The sequence below is a fragment of the Rattus norvegicus genome, chromosome 4, assembly GCF_036323735.1.
Source record: "Rattus norvegicus strain BN/NHsdMcwi chromosome 4, GRCr8, whole genome shotgun sequence".
Classification (NCBI taxonomy): Eukaryota; Metazoa; Chordata; class Mammalia; order Rodentia; family Muridae; genus Rattus; species Rattus norvegicus.
Window position 1 is genome coordinate 20,303,904 of NC_086022.1, and position 26,957 is coordinate 20,330,860.

Below are 26,957 nucleotides of genomic sequence, written 5' to 3' on the forward strand. Positions count from 1 at the left end.
TTATCATTAGAAACATTAATTAAATTTATTAATGAAAAGTAGATATGTGTCCATTCACTACTGCTTAGTGGTAATAAATATAGACTCAGAGTTGGGGTGTAGGTTAATGTGTGCAGTCACTTGTTTAACATGCAGAAGGCCATAAATTCTACACCAGTCCCATATATATATGATGTATCCTATCTTCAACACCTGATACTGCTTTCACTATGACTTCTGGGCAGAATGCCTAATGCATAATTTTAAAACTGATCAATGTTGTGTGTGTGTGTGTGTGTGTGTGTGTGTGTGTGTGTGTGTACTATACATATATATTCATATATTCAGCAGTGTTATGTGTATATATACAAATATATACGTATTGTACATATATAACGAAAGTATATGCATTATTCTATTAAGGAGGGTAGATTGTCATGAATGATTATGGAAATCGCTACATATGACAAAACAATAGTCAATGAATGCTAGAACAATGAACTAAAATTCAATAACAACACCACTAAAAACAATTTTTGGAGAACAACAAAATTGGCCCAAGAAGCAACTTATGAAGCAAAACTGTAACCAAACTGTACAACTTACGCCAGATGAGTTCTCACAAAGTGAAGTTTCAAAAGAGAAACCATCGGCCGATCTTAAAATCGCACATACGGCTGCACACATCCAGTACAATGGCTGCTGAGGAAGACGAACAACTTTAATGCCTGCCACACGGACATAGTGTACAGTTCAGTCCTCTAATTGCTGTCTGACACACTGCCTCCTTTGTCAGGAAAATCTTGGAGCAAGGTAAGACAGTGAATTTGAATGCTTTTTAACTAATGAGGAAATGGAAACTTATTTAGTGCCATACTCAATGATCCATGACCACTGCAAAAACAAACTCACATCTGACCCTACTTACATATAACGGAGTTGATTCAGGGGGGCAGGAAACTAACCAGGCAAATGAATAAATGGTAGAAACACCACCTACCCATAACTGTGGATGGCAAAATCATTTGTGGGAAGCAAAAGCAGCAATCAGTGTTAAAAGCATGCATCAGCCGTACTACCCGAGAATCAGGGGATAAACAGTGTCAAGTACTGATAGAGAAGACATGTTGATTCTTCCGATGAGAGACCCAGATTAACCCTGGGAGGCATATGTGCCCAGAGTGCGAACAGTAAAAAATGCTTTCCTCAAGAAGTTGTGCATCAAAGGCTAATCACACTAACAGCCCCAAGCTTTCCGGACCTGATTCTGTATGACCACGGAAGCACAAATCTCTGTTACACCGTGGGTCTGACGCACCGTTTATAGTTACCTATTTACATTCACAGCCAAGAGCATTATCATCTCAAAAATGCACATACGTAAATTCCATACATTGCTTTATTTTAGAAGAATAGGTGAAATGCTTCTTAAATTAGCCTCCTTTTACATTAAACTAAGCTTAAAAGTCTAAGAGTTCCTCTATTAATTGGTAAGTCTGCCTGGCCAGAATAAAAGAAAAAAGTCACAGTATTCATCAATCACACATTTTTTTTTTCCAGACCTGGAATGGATCCATTGGGATTATGCCAGAATGGAGTACAAGAAACACAAGATACTGGCTTCCCTTACTCTATAATGCTGGAAAAACTCCCTAGATACAAATTCCGCACACAGCAAACTTCTGGGATTTTAATCTATAAGACAAACTGACAGTACGTGTGTCAAAACCCTAACACTTGGCACTAAATTATGTAAGATTTTGAATTATGTTTCTAATAAATTTACTATAGCTTATCATTTAAAAATGCTTATTAAACCTGTGTTTTCTTACTAGGGGAAAAAACAAGATGTTTTTATGTCAATATATACATACATATATTTATTCATATATATATTTATTCATATATACATACCTATATGCATACACACATATACACTTTGAAATGAATCTGAGAACTTCAACACAGCATTCAATGCTAAATATCCTGAGATACTATGTTCATAGATCATTTAAACTACATTGCTGTAAAACTGTATTATTTGACGGCATGACCCACCATGATTTAAAGGACAGAATACTGAAGCCATGTTCTTTGCCAGAGAGAAGCTCAGAGAACGGGGTGCTATCTGGACTAGTTGGCCTAGCCTTTAGTTTACCAGAAATGCAATGACTCAGAGTAATACCACTGCCTTGTCTCTCAGTCCTAGGAGCTTCATGTCTGAGACGCTGTCTACACACCATGCACCCTCCTCTAGCTTCCGCTTTGGCCTGTGGTGCTATAACTTTAGTTTTCCCATGGCATTGTCCCTATGTGTGCACCCAGAAATATCCCCTTTCAAAACCTCATGCATCTTCTTGGAATAGGGGTTACTGTACAGTAGTATGACATGATCTTGACCAAATTACATCTGAAAAACAAACCCTCTCTTTCTGAATAAAATCACACTCAAAGCATGGGGGAGACGGGGGATAACATCACAGGCATTTTAGAGGAACCCAAGTCAGCCTCAGAATGGAGTCGATCTCAGTTCTATAAGTAACACCAAAATTAGTACTGTTTTTTGATACTAATCTGGTATCTTGGTTGTGAAAAGTGGCAGTTTACGTAGCAGACTAATACATATGGTAAGATATGTGATAGACTAAAGAGCTTCCTATGCTGAAGAGGAGGTTTCCGCACAGATGTCATATAAACCCATGGTTATCCTGGACACGTCTGAAGGGGAATAAGCATCACTGGTAGTCAGGTTAAACAACAAGCACAAACCAAGAGTATACTAGTCACATTTAATGTGGGGCAGACCAGTGGACTGAAAATGTAGTCAGTACAAACAGACTTCATCATGTCTATGCATAGTTAGGAAGGGAAAAGCTAATCAATTCAGACAGTGAGCACCAGGATTCTCCATGGCCACACTACACCACTCTGGGCTAAATTCCTTCCTGTCTCACAGTCCGAAAGGAGAACAAGTGTTCTCCATTTATAGAAAAAGCATATGAGCAAAAACACCTGGTACTTTTGTCCTCAGGAAGATATTTTTGGCCCATCCATTCAGGCTGGCCCTATAAAATTTCAAAGGCCACATATATGACAGAACATTATACAACTACAGACAAAGCTTCATAGTAGCCCTAGTTTGTCGAGATAGCTCTCTTACAGTGTGGGGATCTCCGTAAATGTTCTCCTGTGAAAGAACAGACCAACTTCAGCCAAGAAAATCTTCATTGGTCAGCTATGTCACTTTCCCAGGTAAAACAAATACCCTTCACAAAAGTTTGTGTTGGTGTTAATTACAATTTGCCCACAGCCACCCTGGCAACTATCCAACGTCCTGAAAGCACAAAGGATTGTATGCAGTACACGCAGGACAGAATAGATTGAGCCATTTCTGCTGCAAACCCAGTGGGGAAGAACAGACACCAGCACCCTTTAGCTAATGCCCTGTTTCACTGTGAAATTTCCCTTCAGGAAATTCACAGTCTCCAGGAACAGGCAATGAACTTTGACCCCTGTAAACTTGACTGGATGTTATTTGACTGCATTCCCTGCTTCACCAAGCAGCTTGATGAAAAAAAAAAATAAATGAAGAGTTGGGATAACAACAGGATATTTACTAAAAGGAATTAATAACTAAAAGACACTGATCTAACAAGGAACATGTCTTCATTGGGATTTCTATTGCTGTGGTTAAACTCCACGACCAAAAAGAAAAAGGTGGGGAGAAAAGGGCTTATTCAGCAGACATTTCCATATTATAGTGTATCATTGAAGGAAGCCAGGACAGGAATGCAAACAGGGCAGGAACCTGATGGCAGAAGCTTATGCGGAAGCCACGGAGGGATGCTGCTTACTGGCTTGCTCACCATGGCTTGCTCAGTCTGTTTTCTTAAGAGTCCAGGACCACCAGCCCAGGGCTGGCACCACTCACAATGGTCTGGGCCCTCCCTATAGATGATTAATTAAGAAAATGCCTCACAGCTGCATCTTATGGCATTTTCTCCACTGAGGTTCCCTCCTTTCACATAACTCTGCTTGTGTCAGGATGGCATAAGACTAGCCAGGACAGAACACAAACACACTATCAGAGCTCTGGATCAGAATCAGACACCTACAAGATTGTCTGGATTAGAATCAGATGTCTACAAGATTACATCTCACAAGCTCGTTTATGATGAAAGTCTGGTGGGCAAGGAAATCCTTAAGACCCGTATCCCAAACAGGGGCAATTTTGTCAGCTAGGGAGGTATCTGACAATGTCTGGAGACATGTTTGATGGCCCTGATTTAAGCAGAGTTACTGCTGGCGCTGCCAGAGTAGAGACCATGGTTACCACGGAACACTTTTCCATGAATGAAGGCAGCGCCTTTGGTCAAAGAACTGTCTGACCCACACAGGATCAGCACAGGTCAGGTTGAGAAACTCTGCCACAGGTTGAGTAAAGACGAATGCTTTTGTGCGTAAATCCCACAAAGTGGTACTATCTCTCATAGGGGCATGCCAGTAGGCCTTAGTTCCTTCTAATCCAATTTCTCTGGTATGACTTTCAAGCTTTTTAGAATTATAACTGCCAGCTGTTACCAAACATTACGGAATTATTATGGAATATAACTAAAAGCATATGAACTAAGATAAAATAGCCTAGTATTCAACACGTTATGAATGTAAGAGAGACCAAGATTGGTCAGAAATGTGAGTGGCAACGCTTCTTCGTATCTTCCTGCTATCTACAAAATGGAGAATTCCCAAACCCTCGTGATTTCCACTCTTTCCCCATTAAAAACTTATATATTTCATTTGTATGACAAAAACGCACTGCCTTTACAAGACAAAACATTCTCCACTTGCAACCTACCCACCATGAAGGTCATTTACTGCCACTCTCATTGTCAGGCAAAAGTATTCAGAAACTCAGCTGGGTACGAGGTGGAAATTCAACTCTATACCTTAAGAATGACCCATTACCATTCCTTGCAAACATAATTTCTGACAGTGCTTGAACATTCTTTATCTCATTATTTACAAAGAACAACAAGACTTTTGTGGAGCACTTGCCTTTGAGGAACTGTAGTATGCTTTATTTGGAGCAAATTTTTGACCTTTATTCCAAAGGAATACAAAATGGGAACCTCGTAGCAAGTAAAGCAAGGGGTAGTAGTTTTCACCTAATGTGGGCAGTTATCATTCAGTTACTAAAATGTGTCACTCATCCATGCTTCTAGCTTTCTTCAAGTGCAGTTCCATTGAAACATCTGAGTCCTTCCTTCCCCAGTGGTCTGTCCCTCTTAATCTAGGAAGCTGGCATTCCGCTATGATATTGTGAGATTCTCCTCCATAATTCTCCTCCTCTTCCCTTCATGATTATAAAATAACACACATCCAGAAGTATTCTTTCCCTGGCTAGGCTCAGCATTTTATCAGATCACTTCACTATGTGTCAAAGGCATCTACCTACAATTTCCCTTTAAGTAGAGTCTGGAGTCCTCCAGAGACAGTTAAAAAAGATAAAACCCCAAGAAATCACTCTTTGAAAGCGTGGTCCATGAGTGGATGCCAAGAGATGGGTGAGCCTGCTTTCCAAGCCTCACCTCCTAGAAGTTCCTCTAGCGATGAGGCTTGGCAGCTGCACTCACATGCCAGAACCAACATACAGAAAGAAAGCCTTAAGACATGGCTTATGGGAGCTGGAGAGATGGCTCAATGGTCAAGGGCACTGGCTGATCAGCCTGAGGTCCTGAGTTTAATTCCCAGAAACCACATGGTGGTTCACAGCCATCTGTAATGGGATCTGATGCTCGCTTCTGTCATGTAGGCGTACATGAAAACAGAGCATAAACATAGATAAATCACCTTTAAAAGTTAGCTGTATGTAATTAGTCTATACAGAAGAAGCGTGTGCTAATAAGCTCCCATTGAAGGGGTATCTCTACTTTCCAATGGTTTCTAAAAGAAGACTTACTCCAGATTGTCGTGGAGTCTGAAATTATAAGAACATAAAAATAGGGACCTGACCAAATACAGAAGCTCTTGTAGGCACCTGCTGCCCTAGAAAAGAAGTAAATATTGTAGAAAAGTGAGCAAAAGAAGATGAACACAAAGACCTTGCAGCACAGTGGGAAGAATGCTTTTTGCAGTAAGGAAATATGATGTTCATACATCCCCAAGGTTGCTTCCATGAGTATATGGATAGTTCAGAGTTAACTGGGTTCAGTTCACATATGTATATGTATTGTGCATGTGTACATGAGTGTGTGTGTGTGTGTGTGTGTGTGTGTGTGTGTGTGTTTTAAGCCAAGGTCTGATTGAAAATAAGAGTAGTGAGGTAGCTAGTGAGGTAAAATAACCTTCAGACTTGAACTTTAACAGAAGTATAATGCCCATAGATATTCATTAATCATATGTTCCTTTCCATGTGCTCCATGTAAGAGCAAGGTCTAAGGTTAGGCCCGGCTCCCAGATGAGGGATGGGGCCACCCACCCATCTCAAAAATATTGACCCAGAATTGCTCCTGTCTAAAGGAAATATAGGGACAAAGAGTGGAGCAGAGACAGAAGGAAAGGCCATCCAGAGACTGCCTCACCTAGGGATCCATCCCATCTGCAGACACCAAACCCAGACACCATTGCTGATGCCAAGAAGTGCATGCTGACAGGAGCCTGATATAGCTGTCTCCTGAAAGGCTCTGCCAGAGCCTGACCAATACAGAGGTGGAGGCTTGCAACCAACCATCGGACTGAGCACAGAGACCCCAATGGAGGAGTTAGGGGAAGGACTGTAGGAACTGAAGAGGTTTGCAACCCCATAGGAAGAACAACAATATCAACTAACCAGACCCCTCAAAGATCCCAAGGACTAAGCTACCAACCAAAGAGTACACAGAGAGGGGCCCATGGCTTCAGCTACATATGAAGCAGAGGATGGCCTTATCTGGCATCAGTGGGAGGGGAAGCCCTTGGTCCTGCAAACTCTCCATGCCTCAGCGTAGGGGAACGCTAGGGTGATGAGGCAGGAGTGGGTGAGTGAGTGGAATACCACCCTCATAGAAGCAGGGGGGAGAGGGAATAGGATAGGGGTTCAAAGGGGGAGAACATTTGAATGTAGATAAATAAAATAACCAATAAATAAAATAAAGTCATTAACCACGTGGGGAAGAAAAGAGCCAGGTATAATTAAGTCCTAAACCAATTTGGTCAGAAGACAACACTCAAAGTTTGCATTTGAGGCCTATAAGACAATTACATGTGGTACAAAATACTCACCCAACACTCACATGTAAAGGTCTTTTTGGCAATGTATTTAAGTGATAGATACATGATGTAGCAACAACGACATTTTACTATGATAAAAAATAAAATATGACCTACAATGTTTGCTGACGTGGACACTTTCTGTTGACAAGCTTTTAGATTTTTCCTAGCCTCCTCGTCTCTACAATATTCTAATGTATACATTCCCTTTCTCAGAGGTTTTCAGCCCATATAGAAACAGTTATGGTTTAAACGGATTTATCAATAGGATGGGAGTCTTTCCTCAAATCACTTAGATGAGAACAGCTCCTCTGGGAAGTTTAGCGAAAGGCCAACTGGCGCTGTGAATATCTGTGTATTTCTTGGTCCAACAACCTAAGACGCAACATATTTCTGGGGGGAAAAAAAAAGTGTGTAAATTCAACTAGGTTTAGGCGATCCATTAAAGACAGCAGAAGAGTGCCTCAAGAGAGTGCAAAAAGCACCTATTGCTAAAGTTCTAGAAAACTTGTTGATCTTAACAGTTTAAAAAGCTCAGTAAAAGTCTTCGATGAAGTTTCTCTGAACTACATATTGGCAGATGTAATTTAGAAAAGGCATCATGGAAAGATAGTCTTTAAAAAGCAGATATTCATGTACAACTCTATATAAAAGCTCCTTATGTAAAATCCTACACACAATGTAAAAATGTCCTCAGCAATGAGCTGTCAGAAGAATTGTTAGTAGAAGAAACAATTTGAACAGAATACATTTTTGTCAAGAAATGTTTTTGTAGACATTTCAATCCTGATATACACAGATGCCTTGGGAAGAAAAAGGCACTCACAAGGTAGGAATGTCAACAGTTGTCAGTGTACATCCGAGTCGAGGATAAATGAAGTAGTCCATTAGTAGATAACTTTTGTTTTGTTTTGTCTTTTCTTGTTCTGTTTGAGGCAGGGTCTCACTCTGTAGCCCTGGCTGGCCCGGAACTCACTGAGTAGAGCAATCTGGCTTTTAATTCAGAGATTTGCCTGCCTCTGCCTCCAAGTGCTAGATTATAAGTGCTGGATTAAAGCTTAGCCACCGTGGACAACCTTTGTAAAAACAATTTATTTGATTCTGGCATGTTTCAACACAATGAATGTTTCTATTCTGGGACACATTCTGGGATCTGAGCTCAGTGGAGACTTTTTGTGTTAACTGCAGCCCCACAGACCAAACAGGAAATTCAACCTGCCCAGACATGTTGCAAGACACTCTTCATCTTGGTTCTGAGACATTAAACCAATTTATGGATAGAATTTTGTGTCCGGCTGTTAAAATATAGACTAGTAAGCACGGGACCCGTTAGCTACTTTCGTATTAGCTGACTTGCTGAAGTGGTCATCTTTCCTCACTGAGGGATCTAAATAACTGCTCTGCTGACAGAAAATATTTGTACTCACAGCATACAATAAATATTCTAAGGAGAATACACTTAAAGCTAAATGTGTTTATAAGTAACGTGAAATTCTGCTTAAGAATTCACATGTAAAAAATATGATGAGAGGCTTGAAACCAAGTGACTATGGTTACCTCAGGCAAAAAGCCACAGGCACAGTGAGAGGCACATGCTTGTGAAGCTGGCACTCGGAGGGCTGGAGCACGTAGGTGGGGAGTTCAAGGCGAACCTGAGCATCTTAGCCAAATGACTTCCTTGGCCAGATTCTCTCTCCAAATAAAAAAGGCAACACTGGGCAGCTGGCTCAGCAGCTGAGCGCTTGTAGCTCTTAAGGAAAAGTCAGTTCGGTTCCCAGCAGACACATGACAGCTAAAAGCTATCTAAAATTACAGTTCCAGGAGAGCCAACACTACTTCTGGACCTCTAAGGCATGGAAGGCACAGGGAACACAAACACGCACGAAGACAAAGCTTCCACACATGCTAAAAAGAATAAACAAGAAGGGCTGGGTACAGGTAGAACAGCTGGCTAACACACACACACACACGTGATCCTGTGGAAGGAAGGGAGAAAAGGAAACAAGAGAAAGAAGGCATGGCTATCCAACAGCTAAACAGGAGATTACACTCAAGGAAAAGCCAAACTGAAAGCAGCAACCTCATTATAATAAATACTCGAGATGATGACATCTGATCTGTTCTGGCTATGCAGTGATGAAGATGTACTGATCCGGGAACACTTCCTTCAGTTTATAAGGAAAGAGAGTTTAGACACTGGTACAATCCCTCCAAAAGTCAAGTCATGGTTACTGAATGATTTGTTTGTTTGTTTGTTTGTTTGTTTGTTTGTTTGTTTTTAAAAATACATGTTCTGTTTTGTATATCTGTTTGAAATTTCTAGTTAGGCTCTGCATGGTGGCTTACACCTTTAACTCCATTACTCAGGCAAAGACAGGAGGATATCTGTCACTTCAAGGTAATCCCAGTCTAGATAGTGAGGTCTAGTACAGTCAGGAATATCTGCTGCAACTCTTTTTCAAGATAGATAGGTAGGTAGGTAGGTAGGTAGGTAGGTAGGTAGGTAGATAGATAGATAATAGATATGTAGGTAGATGGGTGGGTGGGTGGTTGGGTGGATAGATGGATGGATAGGTAGGTAGGTAGATAGGTAGGTAGGTAGATAGATAATAGGTAGGTAGGTAGATAGATAGATAATAGGTAGATAGATAGATAGATAGATAATAAATAGGTAGATAGGTAGATCAATCGATAGATAGATAGATAGATAGATACATAGATACATAGATACATAGATAGATACATAGATAGATAATAGGTAGGTGAGTTGATAGATAGATGATAGATAGACAGACAGACAGACAGACAGACAGATAGGGAATGGGGAAAGCAGAGGAAATGAGTCCCTATGTGAAGCACGCAGAAGCCTTCTTTTTTTTTTTTTTTTGAGTAAAATGCCATTTTATCTTTATTGTTTTTCTTTAAAAAAAAAGTCTAAGTAGTTTTCATTCACGTATTCCCATTCACTGTGGAGGAGACCCATTAATATGTTATAAGTGAGGCATTAGGAATATTCCACAGGATACATACAATAAGTAGATGCTAATTACTATTTTAGAGTCTGGCCCCGCTTATCCGGGCATCAGAATTCTTAGCATTTAGGAAAGTTCCTCTTAGACACCTGCACTTGGAAATATCTTAACCTTTCACATTTCCCTAGAGTTTTCATTTTACTGACAACGATTTTTCCAAGAGGGCTTAAGCCACAGGCCAGACAATCCTGTGCTGTAGAAGGGGTAATGTCCGGCTAACTCATTATAGCAGCAATCCTAATGAGGGCTAAGTGAGTTGCTAGGATGTACCGTCCTATAAGAAGATCTGAACCGACGAGACAAGACAGAGGAGTGTCAGGACCTCTGATCCTTCAGGGTGCACCTGACCACTGTGAACACCTGTGGTAACAAGTGAACAGATGGTCCCATTTTCTAGGTTTGGGGAGGTTGGTATTCCTGATCTTTGTCTAAAAATAAAAGCTGTGGTGTCAGAATTTCACTTTCACTGCTCATAGAGTTCAGTAACCCATTTTTCTTGGGGCGGTGGGAAATTTGATTACAAGCAGGGGTCACTCCCAACATCAACTATAAAGTAATAAGTAGGGAGTCTTTACGAATAACTAAGCTGTCAATCCATTTTGCTCATGAGTTAATTTAAAGGAATAATCATGGTTGGCTGGGCATAAGGCATTCTTCTGATCGTCCCTAGAAGGACCAGACCTTTTTCTAAAATAACTGGTTTTCTTGTTAGTTTTTAAAAAATACAAACATTCAGAAGGTTGTAAGAGGAGAAAATAACAGAGGTCAAGTTATGGAGAGCAAAGAACGGGAATTGTGTGACTCTCTGGGTAGGTGGAGAGTTCAAAGTGAACCTAGGGAACTTAGCCAGATTATTTCCCTAGTCAGATTATTTGTCAAAATGAAAAATAAAAAGGGCAAGGCTGGGCTGGTGGCTCTGCTTGTAGCTCTTATGGAAAAATCAGTTCAGTTCCCAGCATACACATGACAGCTAAAAACTGTCCAAATCTACAGTTCCAGGGAATCCAACATTTCTTCTGGCCTTCTAAGGCACTGAAGGCACATGGAAGCCAGGGAGGAACGCAGACAAACCTTGGAGGTTGGAGGACACGAGCAATCCCAAGTTAAGAGGAACTTAAAGGCAGGCATCCTTCCTCTACACCATGTCACCTGACTCCAGGAAACTTTCCCATTTCTAAACAAATTATACCGCATTGATGCTTTGTACATGCGTAAGCCAACGCTTCTGTCCTGGGGAAATTGCAGTTTAGACAGTTGGAGGGTAAACTCCTTCATAGTATCAAGCTAACAAATATAGCTGTATAGCTGAATTTTGAACCCATCTATGTAACCAATCGGACAGATTACGACAAAAATTAGTCTCGAATCTGCAAAAGTATCCATGTTCCAGGTTTAAGCATACCTACATAACTGGCATTGATACACACAACATTTCAGTTTTGAAGTATATTTATGTCATTAACCTAACACTGAAAAGTTTTTAAAAAAAAATCAGGTTTGAGGCTTCGCATTTAAGACTTCCATATACCTTGAACGAAATTGTATAAATAGTGCGAAGTCAGGGTCATATTTCGTTTTCTTCATATAGATGTTCAGTTTTTTAAGGCTCGATTCCTGAACATATTTGGCTCCCTACAAAACCATCAAGTGTGTAAGGAACTCGTTTCTCTATGCCTCTGCATGGAATACTCTACAGGAGAAGGGGAGAAAACAAGTCTCTTAAACCCTATGCTCTGTGGCTTTGACAGGGAAACCTAGTTAGACATAGCACAATCCCACACCTTCTTTGTGAGTTTTTAGGACTCTAAGTGAGTACTAGGAAGTCAGCACAAGGTAGAGGAAGTCTCGGCTGTCACTCAGAGGGTCCACAGCCTGTGAGGTTTGCAAGCTTTGCAGACATCTCTTTTGACTCTTCTGAAAGGAAAATCTGTGGAGACCAGGCAACCATTGCAGCTGGTTCGCCATGCATTCTAGTGACAGACACCTCGTCTGCCCACTAAATCCGTGTCAGGAAGCTTAAAAACTGTGAGCAGATCTCAGGAAATGGGGGTGGAGCTAGCGGGTATGCTGCAATTTTATGACTTAATCCAGTTCTTATGCCCTTCCAGGGAAGATTTAGACTCTTCCAGTGTTTCGAATGGAAGAGATAACTCAGGGAAAATAGTATTTAGTAATCTCCAAAGAGGCCTCCCTCCAGTAACAGAAAAACACTGCAGGAAGAGCCTGTAGGCCACGCCCCTACATTAGGATGACGGAAGATTAGCTAAGGTTCAATTCTTGCTCATCAGTCCGCTGAAATACGTGTATGCAAGCGCTCGATGCATCTCATTCAAGCATTGGAGTTTCCAATGAAAGGCACTGAACATGTCCTCCTTTATAAGGAATATGGATGAAATTCCCAGACTGCAGACCCTGAATCAGAGGAAGTACTTAACCTCGCAGAAACCCTAGCTCTTCCAAGCTCACATTGCCTACCTGGGTCTTTGTCATGTCAGTAGACCAGCATGGCTCTCTTGGTACTCAAATGTCTACCAACTTAACTGTAAATCATGGGTGCAAACGCTTCACTCCAGAGTCACTGTGTAGTCTGAGTGATGTGAAAGGAAAGGCTCATTCACAGGGCTCAGGGCAGGTAACAAATGAAAAAACCATGACCAGCAACCATACAGGACACCCGTACATATCTTGATACCTCGGATATTTCTAATAAAATTTCTGGTCCTTAGTCTGCCTGCTAGAAAGCATTCTTAGGTTTTTGTTCTCTCTTCTAAATGTTTACTCAATAACTATATATCAGAGAATTAACATTCAAATGCTATATAAATTTCACTCGTGGAAGTGTACATGTAATGTTTATACAGGCAATGCATACACACATGTGTAAGTAGATAAGTATGGACACTTCAATTAGGGGAGCAAAGTAAACACAAGGAAAAGATAAACTAAGCCCTAAGCTGCCCATTTAAGCCAGACTTTAAAATCCCTCTGTGAAATGTAAAATTAGAGTCCAGGGGTCAATCTATATCTACAAAACAAACAAACAAACAAACAAACAAAAACAACAAAAAGAGCAGGACATAATCAGAGGATTTCAAGCCTAAGATGGCCCCTGCTGTCAGTCATTTCCAGCCAAGGACTCAGCTGGCTTTGAGATATCACATAGACAGGCTGTGTCACATTTGATAATTTAAAGAATGAATGATCTCATCTAATTATCATGCATGGTTTACTCTGTGATGAGTTACCATTCCCCCATGTTTATTTATTACCATTGAGAATTACTACACATTTTAAACAATTACCAGTAGACCTTTATAGCCATGTACTAATCTCCTGGGAACCAAGCTACACAGATACACACACACACACACACACACACACACACACACACACACACACAAAATACAATTTAGACTCATGAAAATTTATTCCGATTCCTCCAGCTATTTTAAGAGGACAGAAAGAAACACACATGCACAATGTTGAATTAACAGCAGTCTGCCCACCCTTTGTTGTCCCCCTGTGGCTATCCAGGGCCCATTTGTAACACTTTTACAGATGCAAATTTAAGTCAATTCTAACATGATGTCATGGCAAAGGAGGTTTGTATTTTTAAAGTGACAAACATCATAAGAATTTGACACATCCCTTTCTGTGGCAAATGTCAAAATGACTGCCACAAAAAAAAAAAAAAAAGGCAGGTTCTGTGGCACTTGCAAACTTGCTGCTTCTAGGTCACTGGCAAGGAATGAATGCATGGCTTAATGTAAAACATCTCTTTGATATTGAACCAGGGCAAAATTTACAGCAGAAATTCTGAGTGTTCCATTCCCAGGTAGTGTGGTAACTGTGAAAGACTGGAAAAAGGACTGGGTGGAATTTCCTGAATGGAAGTAACCATCGGATGAGTTGATGTCAACAAAGACCTTTTGGAGTGTCCTTCTGGCCGAACTTTGTGGACGTCCTTGCTGATGACAGAAGCATCATTCTGTTTGCAGGATTGTCTAGAACTGTTTCTATGAACATCGTGACCGGCCTGCTTTCTTACGTTTCAAAGATGCCGCACTGGAGCTAAAGTTTCACATCTTCGAATAAAAATATAAAGAGGTTATCAGTGGCAAAATGGCAACTTTTAAAAAAACAGATTCACTCTTCTGAGGCTCTCTGCTCATACGACAGGTGGCAGCTGCGATGTCACAAGGACACACCCCACAGGTTCTATGTCTGTGCTTTCTTCCTGGTCTGTTTCAGGACCTCATTTCTACCCATAGTAACCTAGGGATACAGCACCTCCTCTTCCCTATACCCACTGTGCAAGGCATTTTTACCTCTGTCTCCTTTGTACGATTCTAGAGACAGTTTTGAGGCTCTTGAAAGTTGTTGTTTCCATTCCTTTGTTTCTCTTTGAGCCATAATTATTTATTCATGGTCTCTTAAAGACAGAAAAAGCAAGCAAAGGGCAAATAGTAAACTCTGACCATTAAAAAGTACTCAGAGGTTCCACCAGGCACACTCAGTTGATCTCCGTGATGGTGCCATGAATGCAAGAACATTGTATTTGTTCTTCAAACAGAAGCTGAGACTTAGTTCTTTTCTCCTTTACACTGACTGTTTATCTCTCAGTTTTTGATGCTGCGAGAGTCAGTCGGAAAATGGACGCTCACACATCAAGGTACCTGTGATCAGCCACAGAGGGACAGGTCAAGGTGAAACTCCAGAATCAATCTGCCCAGTATTCAATTTGAGCTCAGAAAAAAAATTCAAAGCAGTAACTCATTCCTGAACCAGACGAAATGGTGAGACTTACCTTAAAGAACTGTTCTGAAGGTGGGATGGATCTGAAAACATGGAAACTATGAGTGATGTCATAGTGCCAGGAATTGAGAAAGAGCTCAGACATCGTAAGTAGTAATCCCAAGGCCATTGGGAGATGCCTCCAAGAGGGCTGACCAAGGATATGCCTGGCTAAAATATGTTATCTGTCGGTGTATATCCATCAGTAGTGTTCATAGACAAGACTATACAGAATGTAAACTACTACCTCAGATAAGGCTGGAAGTGATGGCATAGAGTTACAATCCAAGGGCTCTGGGGGGTGAAACAAGAGAATGATGAGTTCAAGACCAACTTGAACTACATGGTGACACCTTGTCTCAAATAGGCAGACAGACAGACAGGCAGGCAGACAGACAGACAAAGAGAGAAGTGAAAAAGGCAAGGAGAAAAACAAAAACAAGTGAGTAGCTCAAACCGTGACTACCCATGGGAAAGAAATTTTAAAAAGAGGGAGGGAAAAAAAGTAAAATCACAAAAGGGACATAATAGCCCTTAAGTCTTTCCACCTCTTGCCACAAACCACAAGGGTGGTTTTTCCAAACTGTAATGGGCCCAATGTGATCAAGATTAATGCCGGGAACTGTTGGCAGCTTCAATCCTAACCATTCATTCATTCAACTTGGAAGTCAGGGAACTGCTATAAGGCAGCTGCCAGTAATTCCAAAACCTTTGGGAGACCTGAGATGCCACCAAGAGAGTTGATCAAGGACATGCCTGGCTGGAATATTTTATCTGTAGGTGGTTTGTTAGTTTATCAAATTTATCACCTTGGGTTTTTGGTTTTTTTTTTTTTATAAGTATATCAATGTAAACTACTGGATCTTGAACATGAGGAGGAGAAGGAGGATTATAAACAATAGAACAAGGGAGTAAACAACCAGCATTTGCCTAAAAATATTATAAACAAAAATGTTGCATTGCTAAGAAATAGGATTCTGTGTCTGTTCAACGATGTTCATCCTGAAATCACAAGCATGTCTTAGTCCTGTTCTATTGCTGTGACCACAACAACTCTTATATAAAGAAAGCATTTCATCCATTGGGGCTTGCTTACAGTTTCAAATATGCAAGTCAGTATCATCCTGGTGAAGAGCCTACCAGCAGGCAAAAGGCTGAGAGCTACATCCTGATCCACAGGCAGGAGGAAGAGGGAGACACTGGGCCTGGCTTGGATTTTTGAAAGCTCAAAGCTCACCCACCCACCCACCCCCACCCTCCCACCCCACCTCCCAGGACATACCTCCTCCAACAAGGCCACACCCTACAACAAGGCCACACCCTACAACAAGGCCACACCCTACAACAAGGCCACACCCTACAACAAGGCCAAACCTCCTAACCCTTCTAATCCTTTTAAATAATGGTGACTAAGCATTCAAATATATGAGCATATGGTGGCCATCCTTACTCAAACCACTACAGAAGCACAAACGCTTCTTAGATTTAATGACATTGCTGAAAATCACAGTCAAATAGATGATCTCTCCCAGGAAAGAAGTTCAGGAAACGCAACAAAGTCAAATGTTTCTGTATGCAAAGGGAATAAACTAGGAAGCTGGAATCCTGTCACTACCAAGAACAACAAGTGCTTTAGGCTAAGTACCTCAGAGTCTGAATGTTAGGGACATGAGTGCACGATGTGGCAAATCCTGTCGTTTCTACCCTTCAGAATGGAAGGAGTGGTTTGGAGCACACTCCTAAAAAACATCTCCGATAAGTTAAGTTTGTCTCTTCCCTGTGTTTCAATGATCTGCTTGAATTCTAAAGGCTCATTCAAGTTTCAAAAGTTACTTTATGAGACATTCTTTTCCATCTTGATTCCTTCATCAGCTGTCTCTGTCGGAACACTCATCCGTCAATCATGGCCTCTCTAATGGGTTTCCTCCTTTTGTCATTGGGCCTGTTTCCTCCAGTAATACTCGTTTCCTTTTCTATATAACTGTCCTCGGCACATGCAGCCTTTTCTGAAAATTGCTTCTACCACCAATGGTAACAGCCACTCGTCCTCCATAAGGAAGCACCTGTTAATGAGAAGGAACCAGGCATGAAGAAAGAAGAAGGAGAAGGAGGAGGAACAGGAGGAGCAGGAGGAGGAGGAGGAGCAGGAGGAGGATGAGGAAGAAGAGGAGGAGGAGGAGGAAGAGGAGGAGGAGGAGGAGGAGGAGGAGGAGGAGAAGAAGAAGAAGAAGAAGAAGAAGAAGAAGAAGAAGAAGAAGAAGAAGAAGAAGAAGAAGAAGAAGAAGAAGAAGAGAAGCTCAGTCAATCAGAGTCTGTCCCTTTACCAAATCCCATCTCCTGCTCACAACTGACTGAGACATAAACAGCTATCAGATTCCTTTTGGCTTATCAAGCCATTTTTCCATTCCCACTAGGTGATACATTTTAGTAAGAGTCTAGACTTCCTTTGAGAGAGTCAAGCGAGCATGACCTTTTACAATCATGAAATACCAGGAATACTAGGAAGCAGGGAAGAATAAGAAGAATAAGGAGACAGAACAGAGAAGCCATGCTGACATGCGGTGATGTTAATGGTAGTTTTCCCTGTCCCCTATCTGTTAGCATTTCTTTGACTTCAGCTTACATGACTGAATCAGATCATTCTACCACTATCTGAAAACATTTCCCATTTTTTTGGCTTAAGACCGTCCTATGACTTATTTCCTATAAAATCTTACTCCAAATGACCTCATATAATGCCTAGTCTTGAGACAACAAATTCCAAATCCTCCATATCCACCCTTCTTATTCTGAATTTATTCTAGGTTTCTCATTTCCCCCACATTCCCAAATTCCTAGAAAGAGCACTCTGTACTTCTGTCTCCATATTCCAACTTCCCTTCTGCTTTCAAAGTGCAGGAACGATGTTCTGTCACCAGCACTACTGAACTATTCATTTATATCACAAACTAGCTGACATCCCTAATGAGACCCCACTGCTTTGCCTCTCTGCAAATGAAACAGTGCAGCAAACCTCTCCTGAAAATTTCCATTATGGGTACCAAATATTCTTAACTAAATAAACAAATGAACCTTTCACCGGGTTTTAAACAAGCTGTCCTGAAACAGCTTCCAACCACTACAGGGAGAGTGCTAAGGACCAATAGATACCCGGCAAAACGGGACAACTCAGCATCATACAGTCAAGATGTCTATCAGCTCACGGTCAACACTTGCCAAGTAATCATTCCTCCCCAGGGGAATGAAGTTTAATGAAACATGATCTACCTGCTAAAAACCTTAGCTTCCTCTTTTTTCTGATCTCCTGACTCCTATCACCACCAAGGCCTGAAATTTTACCTCTACAGTACACCCTCTGCCTGCTTCCTTTTCTTGTAGGCACTATTGTTGACCTCAAACATCTCTTGTCAAATGATGTTGTGTTAATCTACTAGCTTTTCTCCCCAAGTCTATCACAAATGTGGTCCCTCTTTAGTCAATCTGGTGCATACTGTGACTCAAAAATCTATCAACAGGTTTTTTTTCCCCACTTAAAAATTCCAAGAACACAGGATGAAGACCTACAATTTACATAGCTGGGCTATCGTAACTATCCATGGGCCATGTAAACTGTGAGTCTCCTTCTGGTTATGATGCAATAAATCTACAAGCCAGACCAACAGCGACCACAGCGGCATCTTTTCTTGCCTTGCCATGCCTAAAACCCAGCAGACCCCGTTTCATTAGATCTTGTTTTTTCAATATGGATTCTTCCTTTGCCTCAGTCATGCTTTCACGCACCCCACTATCTCCAGCTTAAGTTGGCACCATGATTGCCATTCACTGGGACACCCGGCCTCCATTTGTGCTCCTGGGATGCACCTCAGTAAAGTACATGATCAGCACTGAATAATAATTGCATTGATTGCTGGTTCAAATTATATTTGAGTTTAAAACATTTGAAGCAGAAGACATTAAAGGAGAAAGCATAAATCAAAACTATTTCTAAAAATGAAGTAGACTATTTACTTATTGGCCCAAATAATCTTGAGTGCACTCCTAGAAGGCTGACCATCCACAGGTTATTTCATTTCTTTTAATCTCGGGGAAGAAATTTTGTTAGAGAGCTTTGAGTTTGATAATTAACTCTTAAAGCTTTTAATGAAATATCATGCTAGTATTTCTTACTCAAGGAACCAGTTCCCTAGAGGTTCATAAAAACACACGAGTTTCTAAGTGTTTTTATGTTATTGAGATCTAAACATTTTTAACGTCTGTATTCCTCATGCTGAATTTCTGTATCTGAATATTAGGTCCCTAAAAACTGAATCTCAAGCTTAGTGAATGGCATTTCAAGTCTAAGAAAGATCGCATTTGCAATGAGCCAGGGATGATAATACAGCAAAAATAACTAGCCGCTACTTTGTAGCGTCTGTAGTTTTTTAACTCCTAAATCTGAGGGCTCTTTTCTCTGCCCCACTTTCAACACCACTCCTCAAGGTACTTTCATCACAAGGCCTGTTGATCACCGTCTAAAAACAAGGGATTTTTCCCAGTGTGGCTGACCTCATTTATTTTATTGAGCTATCCCTCTTTTAACTCTCAGGATAAGGAGTTATTGTCCAGCCATCCCTTCTATGGCCAGCCAGTAAGCACCTTAGAAAAGGACAATTTTCTTAGCTCTTTCCCATGTGTTTCTGTAATTATCCCCACACTGTGTGGCAAATGTCAAAAGGAACAATTGTCTAGACTGTCTGATATTTTTGATAGAAGTGTCAATTATGTGCTACAGATTTATCTGTGTGTCACGATCCCTCACAAATTTCCCTTGGAGGGTAGGAGGGAATCGCAGCAAACATGGAGCAGAGATTCAAGTGAGAAAGACAGGAACGTAAGAGCTGGTTAGGAACAGTCTGGGGAGGGCACAAAATTTTTCTATTTGATTTGATGCATATGCACATAATAAATTACAATTAGTATTCAGTGTGTGCTAACATGCAGAAAGGAAAAGAAATAAATACACAGCATCGAAACAAAATTGCTGGGATCATTTTTCATCATACATTAGGAGAGAACCATAGTAAAATTTTAATTGCCCAGGAAAAAGAACTTAGACAGTGAAATTAGGCTCAAACTGATGTGTTTAAAATGGAAAAGACCATCATTTTCTATGCCATCATTTCTAATTTAAATTGTTCTTGCATCCACGATACTGAATTTTAAATGTATCCTAATTTTTTTAATTCACTGAGCATATGGCTTTAAAAAAAATCAGCAGAAGCATATGTTAAAATAACATTTAGCCTGAAATATTCCACATTCATATTCAAAGAGAATTTCTTCAAATAATGATATTTAATAACAATATGTGTTTATATGTGATATATATCATACATATAAATTTCAATAGTTCAGAATCAGGATGATATGCATATGTATATGCATATGTATATGTATAAAGGGTATCAGTCTGTTCAGGCCACAAGGCCAACGATTTTCTTGTTCACAAGATTATTAGAATCTGTGCAAATAAATGCTAAAACTTATGAAAAGAATGGCCACTATCTAGATTGATTGCCTTAATTGCTAACTACATTGGTTCCTCTGTGCTAAATCATGGCAAAAGGAAGCTTTTATCATGAAATGCCTAAAGGTTCATATTTTATATAATGTTTTGAACCAGCACAGGACTTCCTCCATTTCTAAATTATCCTAACACCAAATATATATTTAAGTCTTACAAACATAGATGCATACTACACATAAATGAAAAGTAAAATTAACCGCTACATAGAAACCTTTTTAAGAAGTGCTCAAGGTTTTTAGTGCAACAGTTTCATTTTCAAGTTGTTCTTGTATACAATGACACTCTAGTGCTTGGAATGAAATTTAAACCTTGAAGAGGGTAAGAGATTAACAGAAATCTTACAGCATGGACCATATGAATTATTATAGATTGCAAATTTTAAAAAAATCTAGCGAATCATCCAGTATATATGTCTGCATACATATAAGAATGTGAATATACATTCATGCATATGCACTTAGACATACAAAATATTATTTAATAATTAAAGAACACGGTAACCGTACATACTAGACCAGTAATCTAATTATGTACTAAAATCTTCAGATGCTTTAGCAGGAGATAAATGTGGCCTCTCTTACCTTTTCAGTATAAATTGCTTTATCAACTGACATTTTCTTTCAACTCTATAATGAATATGAATTTTCATATCTAGTGCAGGTGAAAGTTAAGGTAAATCATGTACAGGATCCATGGTTGGCTAAAACTGCACAGTGCAAGTGTCCAGGAAAGCAATTGCTCGGAAGGCTGAGAAAGTTACAGGCAGTCCATGAAAAAGACTGGGCTGCCACCCTTATAGGCACAGCAGCACGCTGTGTACTCTGCACACTTTAAGGAAATACAGACAGAAAGCAGCACAACAGTTCGTTCTCCTCAGTAAGCAGCTTATATCCTCTGATGTACTACCTCAGACAGCTATTTTAACCTATTTGGTGGAAGACCACTACATTTTAACAGTAGAATGTTACATGTTAGAAGCTAAAACAGATTCTAATTTCTCTAAGGCATTCTACATATGCTTGTGTCAGAACTTTCTAGGTCTATACCTAAAGGACACTAAAGGAGATTTAAAATTGCACAAAAAAAATTTCATCTCATCCACTTAAATCTCCAGCTTTAAGTTAAAACTTCCCCATAGATAAATACTAGGAGGCAAGGAATTCATATTAGTATTGAAATCAATAGAAAAAGAGAAATGGGTACGTAATATGGAGAACATGAGTTAAATAACAGAAAGTTGTGAGCACAAAGATTTAGTATTTCCAACATTCTATATAGCTTGTTATGAATTTATGCTCCCAAATTAGATAATGAATTTAAAAACAATGTTTTAATTGCTTGCATCTTAACGGAAAAGACAGAAGCACATTCTATTGTTATATTTCAGTATCAGAGAAACAATACAAAGATGTACACTTAGGTTTCTCTGAAGCAAAAGAGTGATGAGATTTTTTTTAACCTGTTTTGAAACTGAACTACCTGCTCTACATTCTAATTTTCTGTGTTTTTACTAAAGTAAAATCAATAAGATTCACTGGAAGAGAGGGAAAAAAAAACCTATCCTGGTTCACATCCATTTTTACCCCCTAAGCTTATATTGCTGCATGTATTTTTCTAAAGTGATTTTTGGATTTTTAGTTCAGCTTTTCTAATGCTGGCTGAAATGCCAAGGCAAATAGCGACTTTTACACCTGCATAAGAGAATAACAAACTAAATGCCCTGCTACTCACACAGAAAACCACAACTAGTGTTTCCTCTTCTAATCATACACCTGTGGCATAAGCACTGGCCTTACGCTGTCAGGGCTGGGGAGAACAGTTAGAAATTGAGAAAAGGCTCTTTAACCCTTATTTATTTTAGAATCTATGTAAATTATCTTACTTTGTAGCCTTTAATATGACACATTTCCTCATGCCATGTAGAATATAAAGTTCAAGTGAGCATAACTGCGCTACTCACTCTTAATGCATGGAGTAGCCAAATACCCATTCCAGCAGCATGGCTTCCAGACATAGCAATGTGTCCACACAACAACACAAAAGTATGTATTCTTAAGTATTCAGCACTCAAAATCTACTGTTTTTTGCAACCCTTTATTTATTAGAGATAACTGAAGCCCTTAGTTATATATTTAGATCACATAATCAAATCACATATAGTAATTGGCTTTCGTCCAATTGTTGCTCACTGAGTAGCACACTGGTATGGCTGAGATAAAAGTCTAATTTTAACTATCATGCTTTAAGAGTGGATGTTATAGGCAGGCTCTAAAATTAAAGACAGATTTTTAAATTAACATTACTATATTGATCAGCACGCATGTGTTCCTGAATTTTAATAGATATGTTTTAATGTAAGTGCCAAGAAATTATTTCCAGAAAGAAAGCTGCCCTTTTTGAGAATTATATTTTGAAACAGCACTATAATGTATGTCTAGTGTATAATGTGAACATGATGTATTTTCCATTAAAGCATGCACCAATAGGCACTGGATGCTTGCTAGCTTAGCACATCATGTATTTTGTTTCACACCTTACTTTCAAAAGTATACCCAAAAGAAATATCTAGCCTGTAAAAATAAAAACGATATTAAAATCTTTTGTCTGAAAATAAACTCATTGTTTGAATGTTAATCATTGGGATGGATTTACTATTTTGTTGCAGAATATACTGTATTATTAAAATGTCCTTTAAAACAGAGGGCAGGAAATCTAGCATTTAGAGTAATATGTTTCTTTATTATAACAAAACTAAAAACCTTCATGGTAAACATCACTACAGAAAAAAAACCTCTAAATTATAATTACAATTAATGTCCAACTCCAATTAGCAACTAATTAATGTTACAGTATATTAGTGGCATGGTCTTCCTCTTCTGAAGATGGAAACTTCTCATTTTATTTTATTTTATTTTTGCTGGAAAAAAAACTGCCAACAAAACAAATAAGTTCCTAATGATATTCTGAGAAATTTATAAATAGAAGCAAAATAATTGACCTTTAATAATTGCTACAATCTTTGGATTCCGTTCTTATGAACTTGATTTTTTTTCCCAGATGATCTGAGCTTTTATCTTATAAATACTGCACTTAATTTTTTTTCATGCAAGCAAAGCAAATGGCACTGTTTTTTCGAAGAGATTGATGCCACTTTTTTCCCACAGATTTTATTCTGAAACCTAACATCAAGTACAAATGTCAACTACCCTTCCTCCAAAGATAGAATTACTAACTTTACAAATAAGTAATTGCAGAAGCAGGAAGGTTTCCAGAACGTTTTTAATACTATGATAAAGACACTGACTACAAAGCCCATTCTTAGTCCATAAAGCAACACTGCATATAATATGGAAATATTTTCATACTCCCATTGTTTGAAACAACACACATCCTTTCAAAGAAAAGGAATCGTGGCTTCCTAATTCCCATCTTAAATGCCTTCCTGATCTCCTTCATGTCTTTAACACATATCTGACCAGGAAAATTGAGTTACTTAATTTTGGGAAAACATTTATTGCATATGTTCTTATAAGAAGGATTTTTACATTCGGATTTTACTATGACATGCTGAATAATACTGTTTGTCTGGATTTTTTTGTTTGTTTGTGTTTTGTTTTCCTTAATGGAAGGAGGCATCCTTCCCAATTAGTAGCAATATTGGCAAATCAATTTAAAACAGCACTAAAAATGTGCATTCCGAATAAGTCAAGAATGTGGCTTATTAAATGCCACAACTTATTTGACACAAAATGCAAGAGAGGCAACCGAGTTCTTATGTAATAGGCCGAGTCAAAAGCACTAAAATATAAATAAGTGAAAGTGCGGTTTCTTAATAAGACTGGATGATTTTTTGTAGCATCTTAAGGGAATTCTTAGACTTCTCGTGTTTAAAATTAAACAGTTGGAACCTTCTGCCAATTAAACGAAGCTCTACAGATGGCTTTTACCCTTTTGCTTCACGACAAAAAGGATATGCGATCGTTTTTATGGAAGATTATCTAAAGAGAACATTACCGTAAATCCATGCCATAAATATTAGACACCCCCTTTCTCCTGGCTGGAATATGCACTAGATGCTTGCGCTGACACCTAACGTGATGGATGTTCTAGGCCAAATCTTAAGTAATCGCTGTCGGGTTCCAGCTAGCATAGATGTACTTCTAGTGTACCCCCAAAACTCCAGGGTTCAGCTCGCTGCCAACAAAGGACAGCAAGTGATTCCCCGCGGCATAAAAGCCAGGAAGGCTACCTTGGGCTTTGTTTTTGTTATGTAAAATGCATTAAAGTGACTCACCCACTTAAGACTACCTACTCTGAGCAGCTTTAGAGTACCTTCAAGAACCAAAATAAATGCTTTCCCAGAATGCCAGATAAGCTATTCAGCGCATTTAAAAATATGTATATGTGCCACTGACTCTGATTCCTTCTTGCACCCCGAGAGAGCAGAGCGGAGAATGGTAGCATTGCATTCCCTTCCTGCCGTGTGACTATAGCTACCTTTCAACACTCTATTTCTAGAATAGCAACGGTTTCTTTCTCTCTCTTTTTGAAAGTTATTTTAGAAATGTTAAAAATAAGGGAAAATTGCAGGAGACTGGGGAAACAGTCCCACCCTCAAAGAATAGAGGTTCTATTCATTCTAAGAACTGGAACCGCGTGTCTGTCGGCTCTCAGATGTTTCAAATAAAGGGTTGGGTAGGTTGGCTTGGGTGGCTCTTGTACCTGTGAGCGCTGGGGTGGACAGCTCGCTCAGCTGCCGGGAGCGAACTGGCTAAATACCAGGGAAGCTGTCAGGCGCTCCTAGTAATTTGGGATCTAAATGAGTTTGGACAGCAGAGAAATTAGCATCCTAGAGGCCAAGTACAGAAGAAGCGCAAGCTACCGGGTCTGCCTGAAATTAACTCTGAAATACCTAACGGAAACTCAACTTTTCATCTGGCTGGGTTTGGTGGGAGCTGGGTATGCCTACAAAGTTTTTCCCCCAAGTCCGGCTACAGTCTTCAGCTTGGAGCATCCTCGGAGACCAGGTTGAGACGCCGCCGACGGCTGGCTGACGTTCCCTGGGACGGTGCGGCCCGCCGAGGCTCGGCACGCCGGTTCCGAGCTCACTCCGGCGGCCAGCAGCGCATCACCGGGCGGCCCAGCCTCCGAGGCTCCCAGCCGCGCTCCCCGCCCCCACGGGCAGCCCGCCCGGCATCGAGCGGGGACCCCCGCCTCCAGCCCCACCCCGGGCCCGCCGACTTACGTGACGGGCGAAGGGAAGGGCTCCTCGCTCGAGGGGCCGATCAGCCAAGATTGGAAAAGTGTCAGAGTCAAGGCCAGCAGGCAGCCAGCAGCCATCTTCGCGATCGAAGATCAGTGCCCTCCCTGCCGGCCCGGAGGCGGCGGAGCTGCACGCGGCGAGGGACTGAGCCGGGGCGCCGACGTCTGCCGGAGGGCGCGTGGAGAGAGGCGGGCAGGGCAGGGCACGGGCGGGCCGGCCGGGCGGGGCCGGGCGGACTCTCTAGCGCGTGGCTGCCGCTCCGTGCCACGGCTGCCTCGCCTGCGCCGCCATCAAGGGCGACTGTGGAAACGGAGCTCGGCCAGCCTGCCGGCGCCCGCGCGCTCTGGCTCCCCGCGCTCGCCTCCCTGATTTATCTGCGGTCGCCGAGGAGAGGGCGGGGGCGGGGCGGGGGCGGAGGGGGCGGCGCGGGGACGCGGCGGCTGCGGGGATGGGGGTGGCCGGAGCGGGGATCGGGCTGCCTTCCCCGGGCGGATCTCGGGGAGGCGGCTGTGGGTGGGCAGCGGGAGGGCCGGGCGTCAGAGCCGGGCGGGGACGGCCCGGGCGCAGCCCTCCATACAAGGCAGAGAGGAACTCCCAAAGTCGCCGTCGCCTGCTCCCGCCGCGGGGCGTGCGGAGGCCGAGCGGACCCAGCCCGAAGGTGCTCCCCGAGGGACCACCGGCAGCCTGCGAGCATCCACCGTTCGCGCAGGCTCCAGCCGAGCACTTTGCTCGCCTCCTCCGGGTTATTTTTTGCACAATCTGGCTGGGGCCCCCAAACCCTTCTCCCAGGCGTAGAATCCGCTGCCTGCCTAAGAATCATGAAGTGATTTGACAACACATGTAGGAGGGGTTTGTGGTGCTTTTGAAAGCGCCGCTGTGAACTCAACCAGGTGGCCCTGGTTTTCACGGTGTGCCAGGGGTTAGGGCCTTTGGTAGGGCTCTAATGGTGCCAGCGGCCCTACGCCAACGTACAAGTAGACTTGGTTTACCTGGCGGGGACAGAGCCTCAGAGGCGGGCTGGGAATGGATGAAGAACAGCTGGCAGATGCTGTAAGATGTCTTTCCTACTGTTCCA

The 26,957-nt window shown here is 41.1% G+C and overlaps 1 protein-coding gene across 10 annotated transcripts in view; it reads right to left on the reverse strand.

The window, feature by feature from the left end:
• Nucleotides 1-26,384, reverse strand: part of Cacna2d1 (calcium voltage-gated channel auxiliary subunit alpha2delta 1) — a 427,964-nt gene extending 401,580 nt beyond the window's left edge. For 4 of the 10 annotated variants that reach the window (XM_063285607.1, XM_063285605.1, XM_063285604.1 and 1 more), the window contains exon 1: nt 25,865-26,235. In XM_063285607.1, the coding sequence (XP_063141677.1) occupies nt 25,865-25,959 (95 nt within the window). In that variant the 5' untranslated portion in view covers nt 25,960-26,235. 10 annotated transcript variants of the gene reach the window in all.
• Between the last annotated feature and the right edge of the window lie 573 nt (nt 26,385-26,957).